The 14971-nt window shown below is 42.4% G+C and overlaps 1 protein-coding gene across 2 annotated transcripts in view; it reads left to right on the top strand.

Annotated features, from left to right (window-relative positions):
• pcnx1 (pecanex 1) overlaps positions 1-14971 on the top strand; it is a 41882-nt gene that overhangs the window by 8728 nt on the left and 18183 nt on the right. The window contains exons 5-14 of one of the 2 annotated variants that reach the window (XM_059352952.1): positions 389-454; positions 559-2283; positions 4595-4724; positions 6852-7045; positions 8800-8893; positions 9691-9748; positions 10501-10718; positions 12126-12279; positions 12462-12494; positions 13581-13752. In XM_059352952.1, the coding sequence (XP_059208935.1) occupies positions 389-454; positions 559-2283; positions 4595-4724; positions 6852-7045; positions 8800-8893; positions 9691-9748; positions 10501-10718; positions 12126-12279; positions 12462-12494; positions 13581-13752 (2844 nt within the window). Of the gene's footprint in view, positions 1-388; positions 455-558; positions 2284-4594; positions 4725-6851; positions 7046-8799; positions 8894-9690; positions 9749-10485; positions 10719-12125; positions 12280-12461; positions 12495-13580; positions 13753-14971 lie in introns of both variants that reach the window. The other variant, XM_059352951.1, reaches the window with a different exon arrangement.

Raw genomic sequence — 14971 nt, 5'->3', positions numbered from 1 at the left:
GTTTGTGATGACAGGAAGTGGTCGGAAGTGGGACAAGGGCTCTGCTGGGGTTTAGTTTTTTAATCTTCTTCCCTTCAAGGATTTCATCTAGTCAGACTGTCCGTCACAAACTCCCAGAAAGTATCACCAAGTAAGACCATTTGAGGAACAGTCGCGTCTTTGTTCAAAAGTTATCTCGCACAGCCACCGGCGCACTCAATGAATCTATTTAGAAGAGCTCAAAATATTTGGTGGTTCCAGGTATAAAAGTTGGAGCACTTGGAGAAGTGGTGATTCTGTGGCAGGGGTATCTGTTTCACCAGTTATGTGTGGGTGCCCAGGGTTAGTGAATGTATTAATAATTGATTAAACATGTCATCACTTAATTGCTTTCTTCCTATCTTCGCAGGAGATGTGGGAAAGACTTCAGATGACATTAGTTTGACTCTTGTTGAGAGCTGCAGCCATGATCACGGTAAATATACATGCCATTATCATAATAACAAGAAGCTGTCTCATGTTGCTGGCTGTGACATGTCAGCACCGTCCTTCATGTTTCTTTTCTTTCTGTCCATTTAGATTTGCTATCAGACGCAAAGATGTACTGCCTTGTTCCCAATGACTCCTTCGCGTCCTTGCAGCCGTCAACCTCCTTGTGTCCTTCGGAGCTGTCCAGGGAGCCTGCTGATCTCTGTAATTCTGCTGCTTATCACTTCAGCCTGTCACACTCCTCGTGTGACACAGAGGTGGCCACTCATGCATCCATGCAATCTCAGAGCTACAGGAAGGAGCTCCGTTCTCGGGGCCTGCCTCGGACCTCTAGCTCGGCGGGTTCTGCTTTCCCTGACCCGTGTCTACCAGACTTTGCTCTGTACCCTCCGCCCCGGAGAGGCGGCCTCGACCCCGTGTGTGAGCTGGAGACCGCCAGACCACACAGGCCAGGGATTTGTGGCAGAGAGGCGGCCGAGCGGCTGTACCAGCAGGACCAAGCTGTGCCCTCCACCTCGGGAATAGAGTGTTACAGGCACAAAGAATCACGCAGAGTAGCCCGTTCGGCCTCCAGGGAGGCAGGGGAGGGTAGCTCAGGACTTTACCAGGTGGAGGTGGGTGGTGGTGGTGGGAAAGGCTCCAGTGGAGCAGGAAAGTCCCAGGGAGGAGAGCGCAGTGCTGATAGCTTGAGGAGCTTGAGTACTCGCAGTAGTGGCTCCACTGAGAGCTACTGCAGTGGCACAGACAGAGACACCAACAGCACTGTCAGCAGCTTTCACAGTGAACAGACCAGCTCCACACATGTGGAGAGTCTGCTCTCACTTTCAGGGGATGAGCGTGCGCGGGACAGAGGAGATGCTGTATCTGCTCCCGCAGACGGCAGGACTTCAAGCCTCGGCAGTATTAGCTCTCGAGGTCTCAGCAACCTTCCCTCTAGGGAGGCGAATAAAAACCCTCACGCCAATGAGCTGACTGCTAAACAACCTGCTGACACGCCGTCCTCTGCAACCCAAGAGCTGGTAGAACCTGGCAGGTGCCAGGAAGAGCCTGGCATCAGGACCAATGCCGATGGCTCGACAGGTGTAGCTGCCACCGAGCAGGAGCAGGCGAAAGACGACAGTCAACCAAAGTCAGCCAACAATGTTCAAAGGACTTCCTCCCTGTCAACAGGGCGCAGTGGACGCCGGCGGACTGGCAAGAAAAGGGCAAGCAGCTTCGATGCCAGCCGTCACCGGGACTACATGTCTATACGTGGAATGGCCAAGCCTTGTAGTGCTGTGTTTACTGGGGGTGGAGATGAGGACTCCAGCGATCAGAGTGAACTCAGTTGTGCCTCCAGTCTCCACTCCACCCACCACCTAAGCACAGACAGCTCATCTAGCACCACCTCCCGCTCCTGCCACTCACCAGAGGGCTGCTACAGGGCCCTGAAAGCCAAGCACACCGCAGCCTCCTCCTCCTCCACAGCGAAAGCTGCGGCAGGATCTGAGGCAGGAGTGCGAAGCGAAGGGAAGCGGCGCACCTCCCGCCGTACCCCCAGCACAGGCAGTGCCAAAACACATGCCAGAGTGTTGAGTTTGGACAGTGGTACGGCTGCCTGCCTTAACGATCCCAGCCGCCTAGGAGCCCCAGCCGGGCCCCGGCCCCTTACCACCTCCAAGTCGGACCTGGAAGCCAAAGAAGGGGAAGTCCTGGATGCGGCATCCCTGCTGGGTCGGGCCTCCCAGCTGGAGTCAGTGACCCGCTCCAGAAACAGTCTGCCCAATCAGGCAGCTTTCACTGAGCCTCAGGATGCCACTGCTGCTTCCCTGCGGGGTATGTACCACACACAGCGCTCTAACATACTGTACACATTGCATTCTCTCTGATTTACGACAAGTGTTTGATGACTCGTCCACATTTTATGTTGTATGAAATTCATCAAGAAGTGTTGTGTTTAACCCTATACATAGTTAATGGAGCTGTTAAATCCACTTGTTTATATATGTACTCTGTTGTGTGAAACATCAACAGAACTGTATTGTACTGAAATGGTCTTAGACACAATATATATGCTTGGATATTGGACATACTTTAACTGGAAACCACGCTGCTGCTCACTTTATTGGATAGATGCTTTCTGGCTTATGCAAAGGAGCATAAGGATAGAACTGACAAAATTGAGTGTTTTGGGTGTAGTTCTCCAGACATTAGGCTTTCTTCATTATTGCTTGAGTGTGCGTGTGTGTCTGCATATGAGACGTTGTCTGCCTTGCTCATTCAGTGTAACCATGGTGAGTTTCCATGGAGTGACAATTCTGACCCAAGCATCGTGTTCCTTGTGTAGATCACCATTAGTATGACGGCACAGTGTGTGCTTTGTGCTGAGGTTAGACAAACAGCAGCTCTCTTATTAGTGTCATACACACCGAGTGCCATAGACACTCCCTGCCCCGCATTCTTCATTTCTTGGTTCGTTTTCTTTGGCTTCTATGTGTTGTGGACATTTTTCACAATGTTGCTGTTGATTGTTTCTAGGCTTTTTCGAGTGTTCACCTCCTGGGATATACAATTTGAGGGGTAGAATATGCCTGTGCATGTCAACTGCTGCCTGGAAAGATTGCATTATTAGTGTTTGAGTCCTGCTGCCTGGATTTGTATTCACCTGACTCTGAGCCATCAAGGTCACAGTCGGTTTCATATAAGGGCATTTAATGGCAGTAGAATTTAGTGAGCTTTTGGTTGGTGAAAACTTTCTTTAACTAGACTTAAAGTTGTGGGTATTGGTGGGTATTTGCAGGACTGAAAATATTTGTATAGCACTCTGCTTGCACTTGGTATTATTATCATTGCAGCGAACCTGTCTTGTTAGTAAATACATAATGCATTTTTCTCATACAAATGAATAGTTTTGAAATTCTAAGTAAGCTCCCCTTGCCCAGTTTAATGCACCTGAGGGTTTTGCCACTACAGCCTGACTTGTTGTACTGACCTACATCCAGTGTTATTGTTGGCTTTTTCTAGCTAGAGTTTGCCGAGTCATTTTACTGCATTTAAAGTAGCAATATGTAAAATGGTATTCAATCACAAACTAGCCACTGTGTTGTGAGAGATTAAGATAACATGCTAAAATGAAATACTGGCCTCTTTGACAACAATGCTACAGCCTGTATGTTCTTTGAAATTTCCGTTCAAGTGCAGAACAACATTTCCTCTCTTTGTGCTACTGTTGCACTGTATTTAAGCATGAACCTTTAAATGTTTTTTGAAATTAAAATAATACAATTAGAAGCATTATATGTTACTTTAGCTGTTACTTTAGCCGAACACTAGCCACTGTGGCCACAAGTCACAAAGACAGCATGATGAGTGGTGCTAAAATGTGGAATAACAGAAGCACATGCAGAGAAGAGTTATAAAGTCAGCAGACTGACTCAGCAGTTATGCAGCAGTATCTTAAAGTTTGCCAAGTACAGCTGTGGAAGGAAAAATCCATATCGACACCCTATTAGGATAATGACCTCAGTAATTTTTTTCAGAAAATATAAAAAAACTAGTGGTCAGCATCCTGAGGAGATGATTTAGGCACAAAAAATTTGCCATTTTTTTGCCATTATTTTAAGAAGGTGACGATATTTAAGTTTGGTCAGTCTACCAGTCTAGTCCAGTGTTACCAGATGAATCATAATTATCATTTTTGTACTTATTACTTCTGAACCCAATTTCTTAGAGGAAGAATGTGTCATTATGTCTTCTAGAAGTTGCATTGTCTTGCTTTAATGCACTGAACTCAAAAGGATCTTGGGCAAATTCAGTCTTCAATCTACTTTGGAAAACGTGTCACTTCATACTTATGTTCCACTATTGTTGTAAGACTATTCGGGGGCATTTGTGTTCCAGTGTTTTGTCAGTCATGTTGTCCTCAGTGGACTTCTCGTTATTAAATGGTTGCTCTGAGGGAAACTCTTGATGAATCTATAAGTTCAAGCAGCAGATGTTGTAACTTTTGTTATTATGTTTTTTTTAAAGTAGCTGCCATTCAGCATAACATATGGAAATATCACCTGATACTAGTGTCCACATAAAGCTCTCAAAAAAGGAAAACACATCCAGTCTGACTGGCCAATGATGTCTCTCACCATGACAGCCCCGGGGAGCGAGGAGACGGTCATATTTCGGCGTGAACGTAGCACGTTTCGTCGGCAGGCTGTTCGGCGGCGACACAACGCAGGGAGTAACCCCACCCCACCCACCTCTCTCATTGGATCTCCTCTCAGGTACGCCGTGCATGGAGCAGGGAATTGTTTCTGTCGTTGTGTTGCCTGGTATGAGCATGCTACCAGGTGGCGCTCTCTCCTTCCCCACATCAGCCCCCAATTTGCGTCTTCTGCATGACATCAAGCAAGACGTCATCCATCATTGGATTGGTGTCTCCACTCTGCATGTGATGCCTTTCGTCCTCCTTTTCTCAAGACTTCACTCTTTTCATCCTGTTATCACACGATCTAATCCTTTTTAAATTTCACATTTTGAGCCTGGATCAAAGAATGGAGTCCTTCCAATCTCAAAGGCACAAGGCCTGACTAATCTACTTGGCTGACAGATGGTCTGCTCTCAGAACTCTGAATGATTTGTTCAATAAAACACATAGACGTCCTGCTGTATCACATCGCTTTGCCCTTTTAAGCGACCTTTCTTAGAAAGGAGATAAGGATGATATTGATCATTTTTGAAAATCAAAGGTTTAAGTCGGTCCCTGAAGGAAAATACAGTGTTTTTGTTGTTTTTAATTATGACAATCCCTAGCTGTTCCTGTACACGTATCAGACCAATTTGTAACTTAAAATAGGCTCCAACCTTGAAAACTTGAGTGACTTGGAACGACTGACCAATGCCCAGCAGAATACTTTAAATGATCTGTCACACCCAAGGTTGCAGCCTGATTAGAGAGGCCATGTCCTAACGGGAAGGTCACAGGTCCTCTCATGGGAACAACCTGTGTGTACTTCCTGTCAAATTAGCAAAGCATAAAGCCCCCAAGAGATGCCTAAAAAAAGACTATTACTGTATTTAAAGAGACATTTTAATCACTGTTAGTTACAAATATATGTGAAATGTTTACGTCCCACCTGTATTTTTCTGTGGATATATACACATCAGGTCCTGGGGTCTGTATAACTCCTCCAGTTTTGTTGTACTACTGCCAACAGCTATTCACCTCTAGCCAGGACTGTGTTTTCCTGCATCTATCTAGCAAGGTCACATTTCTAAATGCTGAGCCTAGAAAAATGTTAAGTAAGGAAAACAAGTATACAGCCTGCCAGGGGTCAATAAACTTGCAAAATGCTAAATCGTTCCCTCTTCCAGTGATCCCCCATCCTGCCCTGTCACACTTTTTTGACTTTCTAAGTAGTGAACAAGGCATCTTAGTGTTTTTTTTTCAAATAGTTTCATCCTTGTATAATTAATGAAAGTACTCTTAATTTAAACAAACTTAAGTCATCTACTATTGGTATAGTTTTTTGGCATTACTGAGAATGATCTCAATCTAAAATCTGCAGTAGAGCCGACCGATGTGGGATTTTTGAGACTGATGCTGATACTGATTTTAGAGGTGGTAAATTCATCAATAACAGATATGGTATATATCATCATCCGATATCATCATTTTTTGAGCTGGAATGAAAATACAAATACTTTTTTATGTGGATTGTGCACTGATCACCAGCTACATTCTCAAACATAAAACTTTTATTAAATAATATCTAACATTGTAAGCCAATTCTTCAAACGATAACTGAGAAAATAAAGGATAAATCGGAATAAGACAGAGAGCTAAATAAACATAATTACTGTTCAGTTTCAGTCACATGCTGACTTAAAAAGAATAAACAATTTCTAAATCACGGTAAGCAACGTTTTCTGCATTATATATTGTGTCAGAAAAGGTTTAATAACGGCACATATCAGACAGCATATACACCAATACCAATAAGTCTTGGATACGAAAATATCGGCCATAATATCTGTCAACTAATCTATCTGTCGGGCTCTAATCTGCAGCTGCACTACTTGGATTTATAACTTTTAGAAGTTTTAGAAAAGGCTTTCTAAATATAACATTTATATATTTTACACTCAATGTAACAAAACACACCCTTACCCAAATTTGTATCAGATATTAGCCATAATGTACAACACCAAACTTAACACCTGTTGGGAGCCAGTTTTGCCCTGGAGTTGGGGACCTCCACTATGACAACCAGCATCTGCATCACACCACCTAAAATCCCCCTACTGTAAAGTTACCACTTCCTCTCCCTGTGATGATGTTGAATATCAACAGTACCCCTCTGACCTCCACCACTTCTCATTTCCTCCCCTTCTCCCTTCTCCTCCAACAGTCTTCAGGAGGCTCTCAGCCAGGCCTCCCAGCCTTCTACTTCCCAGGTGAAAAGTCAGCCATCCAGAACCCCGTCCCAGGTTACCGTGCTGAGCGCAAGCGCCTCCCTGCTGGCCAGGAATGGAAGCACACACCTGGAGGGTTCTCAGGACAAGGCCTCAACTGTTGGCGCTACCAGCTTGCAGGATGATTTCGGTAGGGAGCGCATGAAGAGAGCTGACATGTTAAGATGAAGGAATTTCCCATGGAAGAGAGTTGGCTTGCTTGTTTGTGGAGATGTGAATCCATCATTTTATAGTGTTTGGCAGTATTGTTCTGGTTTTCAATGCTTTGGTTAGATTGCTGCAGTGGCTTTGATATTTTGGAATTGCTTGAAGAGAGCTTGTCTCGAATATGACTGTTGCAGTCAGTCATAGCAGAGCACTATTATCCACGGTCGGTGGACTGACGCTATCGGTCAAAGCCGAGCGCAATTATCCATGCTCCATTTATCGCTGTCTGTGATTGTGTCTGTAGCCAATACTTGACCTCACTTGGATGTTACCCTTTGGTCACAGCAATCCAACCCCCACTGTTGACAACAAAGTGTTACAGATTGCTGTTGATGCTGATACATAAACATGCTTCACTGATATCCTTATCATGTCAATGATTGTAGATAGAAAGAGCTGTTTTATGTCCCTCCCCTGAACTGCTGGTAAATGGATTACTGCTTCTACTTATAATTTGACCCCGAGCAGATGGCTATTATGGGAAACTTGGTGGTTTGAGTGTCTGTGTCTGTGCTTGTCATCTCGGAGCACTAATAATTCTTGTCTAACTGCACATGATTTTACTACTTACTGAGCTTATAAGCAGCCCTGATGTCTGAACACCAGTGCACAGTTGCACAAAGGTTCTTAAATATCTTAAATATGTCGTTCTCTTGAGGGGGAAAAATGCATTGCACAAATTTAACTTGGTTCATGTCCTTATAAGATATCCTTGAATAAATATCCTTTTATCCAGTACATTTCAAAGCTCTAAGGAATTCCTGAAAGTTCATTTTAGTTGTATGCTTATCCTTAGGTACGAAAAGGGAATATGCTTCATTTATTCATTAGCAAACTAGAAATGAGTGTTTTGAGACGTTGGATACATTTTTAGTTTTAGTTTTGGATTCACACTGGAAAATACTTTTGGGTTCTACATTCTTACCGTGCATCATATTTTCTCTTGGCTTATTTATGTATCAACAGCTCCCCACCTTATTCCAGCTTTGCCTGCTTTCTTCTTTTTCTCATTCTTTCCCAGCATTTTTAACAACCAAACTATTAAAAACACGAACAACACAAGGAGTTTGGATCGCAGTTGAGGTTTTCATTAACCTGAACTGAAGCAGTGTTGCCATGGCAACTTTTATGTATTCCTCCTGGACTGTTAGGAATAACGCAATGTTTTAGGAATCTATTTAAGCTTTTTCTGGCAATACTCATAAGCACTTAGTTTGGGAATGAAAAAATACCATTGTAAGAGAAGTAAAAAAGATAAATTTATATTCAACTATGCAGTGTGTGCAAAGATGGTGTGTGGACTTGAAATAATCCTTTCTCTCATGTTTTAGTTGACATCCTGTTGAGCTTAATGACGACTACATTTCCATCCTGCTTTCATACCTCATTGCAGGATAAATTACAATAAAGCTGCACTGAAGCAACAGAAGTACAATGTGAACAACGTGACTGCTGTTGAAGGAAATGACAGACTTGCTCATGGCCTCTTTGGGAGGAGACACATTCACTCAATGATCCCCATTAGCTCAAATGAACACAGTAATATGACCAAAGCCATCTAATTCCCTGCATGTAACCATGTAATTTAATGAAATTATTCCCACAGACGAACTCTTTGCTTGTGATTTCCGCCGACTGACTTTGTTTCCTCTCTCTCTTGTTGTTTTTTTGTTTCAGGAAAGCTCACGCCCTCCTTATATGAGGCTGGCGGGTGTGACATGTCGCTGGTCAATTTTGAACCTGCAACCAGACGAGCCTCCAATAACCTATGGTTAGTGTCAAACTGATAATTAATCTGAATTGTTCAGTGGGATTTCAGATGATTCTTTTCTATCACAATTCATTGGTCTCTCAAAATTGATGTCTAACAACAAGCAGCATTAACAAATAAAATATGTTAACTACACTGATCATTCTGATACGTCTGCTAGTTGATAATTTTGTTGCACCACAGACTCTTAATCAAAATCTGAGTCTGACAGACATTTATGGCTGAATCTCTCTGATGTTTCTTCATTCGCACTGCTCTTTCACCAGTCAACCTAACATGATCAGCCGTGTCAGGCAGGTCAGAAGCCAGAGCAGAATTGAGTGAATGTGCTTCCGGCCCATTTTCAGTTTTTTCTTATCAGAAAACCGTGTTAAAGATAATGTTTTTCATAGCAGAGTATTTTGCATAACTTAAAAACATTTCTGGAAGGGGCCTTTAAATGATGCTTAGTCAACATGTTTTTAAATGTGCCCTATCATTAATCTGACTAAACTTGAGTTTATCTAAATGTGCTCCAAAAATATTTTTCTGCTCTCATCATATTTGGCTGGAGTTTGGTCTTGCAAATTTTGCCATTCTTTATGCAGTCATTTCTTCTCCACAAGCCCTAGTGGTGTGTGACATGGCTGTAGTTTAAAAAAAAAAAAGTATGTATCGTACAGTACAAAAGCAAAGCAAATAGCCTATTGGCTATTTAGTTTGAGGTCACCAGGATATGATGCATCATGATTTAATACTGTAAGTGCAGCAGATGCTTTTCTCTCATCACTGCACTCATTTTTTCTAATGCCCTGCAGGGACACCGACTCCCACCTCTCCAGTTCTACCTCAGTTCGCTTCTACCCTCATGACCTGGTGAGTACCCATCCAGTGTGTGTGTGTGTGTGTGTGTGTGTGTGTGTGTGTGTGTGTGTGTGTGTGTGTGTGTGTGTGTGTGTGTGTATGTGAGAGAGAGAGAGAGAGAGAGACAGGAAGAGAGACAGAAGTCTGACAAACTGAAAAACATACAGAGACAAAAACAACAAACATGTTTTTTTCCTCTACATCCCTGTTTTGCATATATCTGCATATTATTTTTGGCATTCAAGATTGTCAGTTTGAACAGTTTTCTTGCTATGCTGGCTGTTGCTCCTCTCTCCCTTTTCTTGCCCGTTCTTGTTTCCTCAGACCGAAGACAAATCATATTACACCAATTGTAAAATCACTACACTGGCTACCAGTGGGCTCCTGAATTGATTCTGAAAATTCTTTATTGGATTTCCAAACCTTTTACAGCCTGACACCTACGTAATTATCTGATGTGCTCGTTCTATATGAGCAAGAAAGATGTCTTTGATCATCTGTTGCCCGCTTTTTAACCATTTCTGCAACAAGAATCCAGATGGCTCAGAGTGGGTGGGGTGGTGGTGGTTGTGGTGGTGGTACAGTCTTTATTTTGTGTAATTTTGTGCCAAAATCAAACACTCTCAGTAGTATTAAGATCAAATATTGAATTATATATTATATGTTATACATAAAAATACTGTAAAATACTGTGAATGGTATCATTAGTTAAAATGCAACATGAACAGGTTTGCCTGACCGTTGGACAGATCTCCCTCCCTCAGATCCGTCTCAACCGTCTGCTGACGATGGACCCAGAGCTGCTGGAGCAGCAGGACGGAGATCTGAGCCCGGAGCTCCAGGACGCACCGCTGGGACAAGAGGACCCTGCAGCCAACGCTGCCGCCGGTAAAGCCAGGCAGTACTACCGTTTGTGGCTTCTGCCCTTCCTGTGGGTTGGCCTGCACTTTGACCGGCTCACCCTGCTGGCACTATTTGACAGGTAAGACAGCCGTTGTCATCAGTTTTAGCTAAACTTTTACGAAGCAGAAGGCAGCTTTGTGCTTGGGTGCCCCTGAGTTACGCAGGGAGAGTCTGTCAAACTCCATTGCCCATTAATTATCTGTTGCCCTTATGTTATTTACCAGAAAAAGTTATCCATGGAACCCAAAATTGTTGTTCAAAACAATAACCAGATGTATCCACACGTTAAAATTGTTCCCTGCACAGCGTTAACCATTTATTTAATGAGGACAGTCCAACTAAAATTAAGGTTAAAGTCTGAAAACAGCAGCGTACCCCGCACACAACCTATTCCTTACAGAATAATCAAAAACACTTTAAACTCACTGATATGTGATGTGTCCATCTGCTGTTGGGTACCACAAGGTTTCATCCTGGGCCCTATATATTTTTTAATATTCTGCCATTGCTCTCTATTTTTAGACCCTTAATACTGTTGTGCTATGTGCAGCTACATGCAATATTTGAGATACAGCTATACCTTCTACTAAAACTGAATCCATGCTGTTTTAAAGTTGGTTCAGTCCCTTGGGGTTGTTGAATGCTGGATACCTCAACTTATTCTATCGCTAAACAAGGATTAGGCCCTACATTTCTTGACATGTAAACGTCAAAGGCAGAATGAGTAGGATTTCCCTTGAAAACACTAGAACTGTGTGGATGTGTGTGTATCTGCAGAAGCACATCGCTCTACCTGCATTTGTCTTCTCTTCTGACTGAGCCAGGGAAGAGGGTCCAGCTTTGAATATTGTGTTCTTAAACCACAATGGACCGATCCTACTCATTCTGCCTCTTAACTACCCATGTCGTTAGGTCAATTGCAAATTTAAAATCATTCCACTTGTTAAGGGATTTGGAGACCATGCTTTTATCTCCTCCTGTCTTGATTACTGTAATTGTCTTTATGTGGGAGTCAGTCAGTCAGTCAGTCAGCCAGCCTTGTCTCGCCTACAGCTCATTCACAATGCAGCTGTAAGGCTCCTCAAGAAGAAAGACCAAATCTAACAGTGAAATGTAGATTTTAAGATTATTTTGTTTTTAAAGCGCTGGACTGGAGCTAGGTTTTTTATATATATCTCAGACCTCTTCAGCCCCATATTCTGGTTTCCAGCCCCTCCAATTTACTGACCAATTGACATTTTTAAATACTGTTTTTGGACACTTTTTTTAGGAATACTTTGGAGTCTTTATAAATATTATTACCACCACATCACTGCTTGTATGCTGTCTGTATTGTTGATTGTGTCTTCTTGCAAAACACCACCTATATTTTTATTTATACTGGTTTTAAAACTTGGTTTGGGTATTACACACAATTGCTATTTAGTCTTACATTCAAGAACAGTTGAATCGACTCGCATGCTGACTTTTTATCATTTCGTTACAGGAACCGTGAGGTTTTAGAGAACGTGCTGGCCGTAGTGCTGGCCGTCCTGGTGGCCTTCCTGGGTTCAGTGCTGCTGGTCCACGGCTTCTTCACTGACATCTGGGTCTTTCAGTTCTGCCTCGTCATTGCAAGTTGCCAGTATTCTTTACTAAAGGTGAATACTTGAGTTACAAGCACAACATTAGTAAACTTGACCTGAAAAAGTGAAACAAAAATGTTAAAATTGATGCTCAAAAATGATGCAGTGCTTTATTTGCTAGAGGTTATGTCAAGACATTAAGCGTCCACTAGTCTTTATTATTAGAGAATTCACCTGTGTCTTTTTTTAATTGACAGAGTGTTCAACCAGACTCCTCATCCCCTCGACATGTAAGTAATTATAACTCATAAATCATTTTTCACTCTTGACACTTTTGGGGCCATTAAAGTATCCACATTTTGGGAAGTTTTTCAATTCCTCGCCCATGATCAAAGTTCAAAAGTGCAAAACAAATAATATACAGAAAATATAATGACCTTTACACTTTACCATTAGACTGATGGGAGACAAAGCAATTTCCTTTTCATCTATAATATGACCTGTGGTTATTTTTCAGTATTTATTTTCTGTTCCTGTTGTGGTTCTTGTAAATGATGTTGCTTTTCCCCCTCGAGTCTGTGTGTTCCTCCCTCCCTTGCGTCAGTAGCCTGCTCTGAAACGGCGTCTTTTATTAATGCAGCTCTTACTCAGCTGCAGGCACAAGCTTTAAATAGCTGGCCAGAGTTTAGACCACGGCTCGCTCTCACTCTTTGTTTCTATCTCCCTTTTCTCTCCCTCTCGTTCCTCCTCTTCCCCTCGCGTCGTCCCCTTTTCCTTCACCTCGCCTCACCTCGGGGAGTCCTTCTGTCATCACGACATCGTTGACACATTTTGAGCAAACCTGGTCTGTTTAATCTGATTGTTGATGCGTAAACTATCAGCACTCCCTTTGGTGAAAAAGCGGGACAGCTCGTAGCCTCTTGGGTTGAAACCTGCACACTGCAGACATGCATTCTCCCTCTCTTGTGAAACCCTACACTTGAAGCTATTTCTGTTTATACCTGTGTCACTGTCCCCGGGGCTCATATGACACTGATACTTCTGACTGAATTCTTTCTTGTTGGAATTATCATTTTATCAAGTTTTGCACAGAGTTTTATGTGTTGCATGCTTTTATCAACCGTGTATCACAAGGGCACACATTTTTAGTGTTATCTGGCATGGCAGGACTCTCTAATTTCTGGTGGTACAGTCGGTCCAAAAATAAGAGAGCAACTTGTGATCTAAAAAGCAAAACATACTTGAAGAAATCTAATTTGCAGTTTATTATTTTGTACAAGGCTGCAGGATCTGAATACTGAGCAGTACTGGGTCATAATGGGAAAGCCCAACTTGTATAATGAACCATTTGTATCATCATACCCTTGTCCCTGCAGGGCCATAATCGTATCATAGCATACAGCCGGCCTGTCTACTTCTGCCTGTGCTGTGGCCTCATTTGGCTGCTCCACTACGGCAGCCTGAGGACCACTTCATCCCGCTTCACCCTGTACGGAGTCGCACTTACCAGCTCCCTGGTCCTCGCCTCTGCCAGGGACCTCGTCATTGGTAAGCACACACCCCTGTGGCATTTATGTACAGTAAGAGTATTAATAACAACGTCCTCCATTAGTCAAAACAAAGAAGTTCAAAGTGACACAGAACAGAAAGGTCACTTAAAACTGGAGGAGACAGTTTTCTGGAAAAAGGCAAAAAAAAAAAAAAAAAAAAACCCCACCAGAATTTAAAACATACAGCTCCTTCTTGCAGCTCTCCCCTCTCTGCTCACCTGATGGAATATGCATGCGCTTCATACAGAAACCTGTATGAATACTAATCATTCACTTCAATTATCATGATCATTATTGTGATTCTGACACAGCAGCAATTCTATGAATTATTTTCCTTTTTTCTTTCCAAACTTGTGACTTGTAAAGCTCTTTGAGATAACGTACTGTGATTCAAGGCTCAAGCTAGTTGCATAAACATGAATTATTGAATTAGCAGCAGCCATAAACTTCTGGCAGCAGTTATCAGAAGGCTAAACTATTAGCAACATTTTGTTTCAATCTCTGAAACGGATCACCGGTATCGACACGCTTTATTGTGTTTAATGTCAGACTCTCTTCTTTGTAAGCCTGTGTTTTTTGGGTTGCTCTGTCTACAGTGTAGGCAGTTGGTGCCAAAACTAGAATAGCAACTTTCTCTGCAGGGTTTTTCCCCCCATTAAATCACACTTTCACCATCTTAAGGGACTCTCACTGGGCTTTGGTGGTATTACAGTATTTGGTACACCAGTGTATTTGGAAGGCCCGACAGTGTGATTTTAAGTATCATAAAAAAAATACAGCTGCGGCTCACTTCTATGTCTGTGTTATTGAATTGATAGATTCATTTTCAAAAGGTGCAAGAGGCAAATGTCTCTGTCCTTGAGCCAGGCAACATGGACCAAGCTGTTTTTGGGCAATTGTTCTTAGAGCTTGACAGATTTTATTGTTTGACTGATGTTATCGGCCATTAATGGCCTATTAAAAGCATATTAGTACTGGTGCATTTCCTGTCCAATATGTGCCATTATTAACTTCCTTTACACAATGTATAATTAGAAAATGTTGCTTGGCGTAATAGTCAACAATTGACTGACACTGAACAATAATGATGTTTATTTAGCTTTTTATTTATTATTATAATTTTTTTATTGAAAGCAATTTCACATTTAACAACATAGCAGTGTCATGTGAAAGAGAGGGCTTCCATTCTTTCATTTTTCTTTTTATAGCTTTTTATT

The sequence above is a fragment of the Centropristis striata genome, chromosome 16 (genome assembly GCF_030273125.1).
Source record: "Centropristis striata isolate RG_2023a ecotype Rhode Island chromosome 16, C.striata_1.0, whole genome shotgun sequence".
NCBI lineage: Eukaryota > Metazoa > Chordata > Actinopteri > Perciformes > Serranidae > Centropristis > Centropristis striata.
Note: the sequence above shows the minus strand (reverse complement) of the source record. Positions and strands in the feature narration are given on the sequence as shown.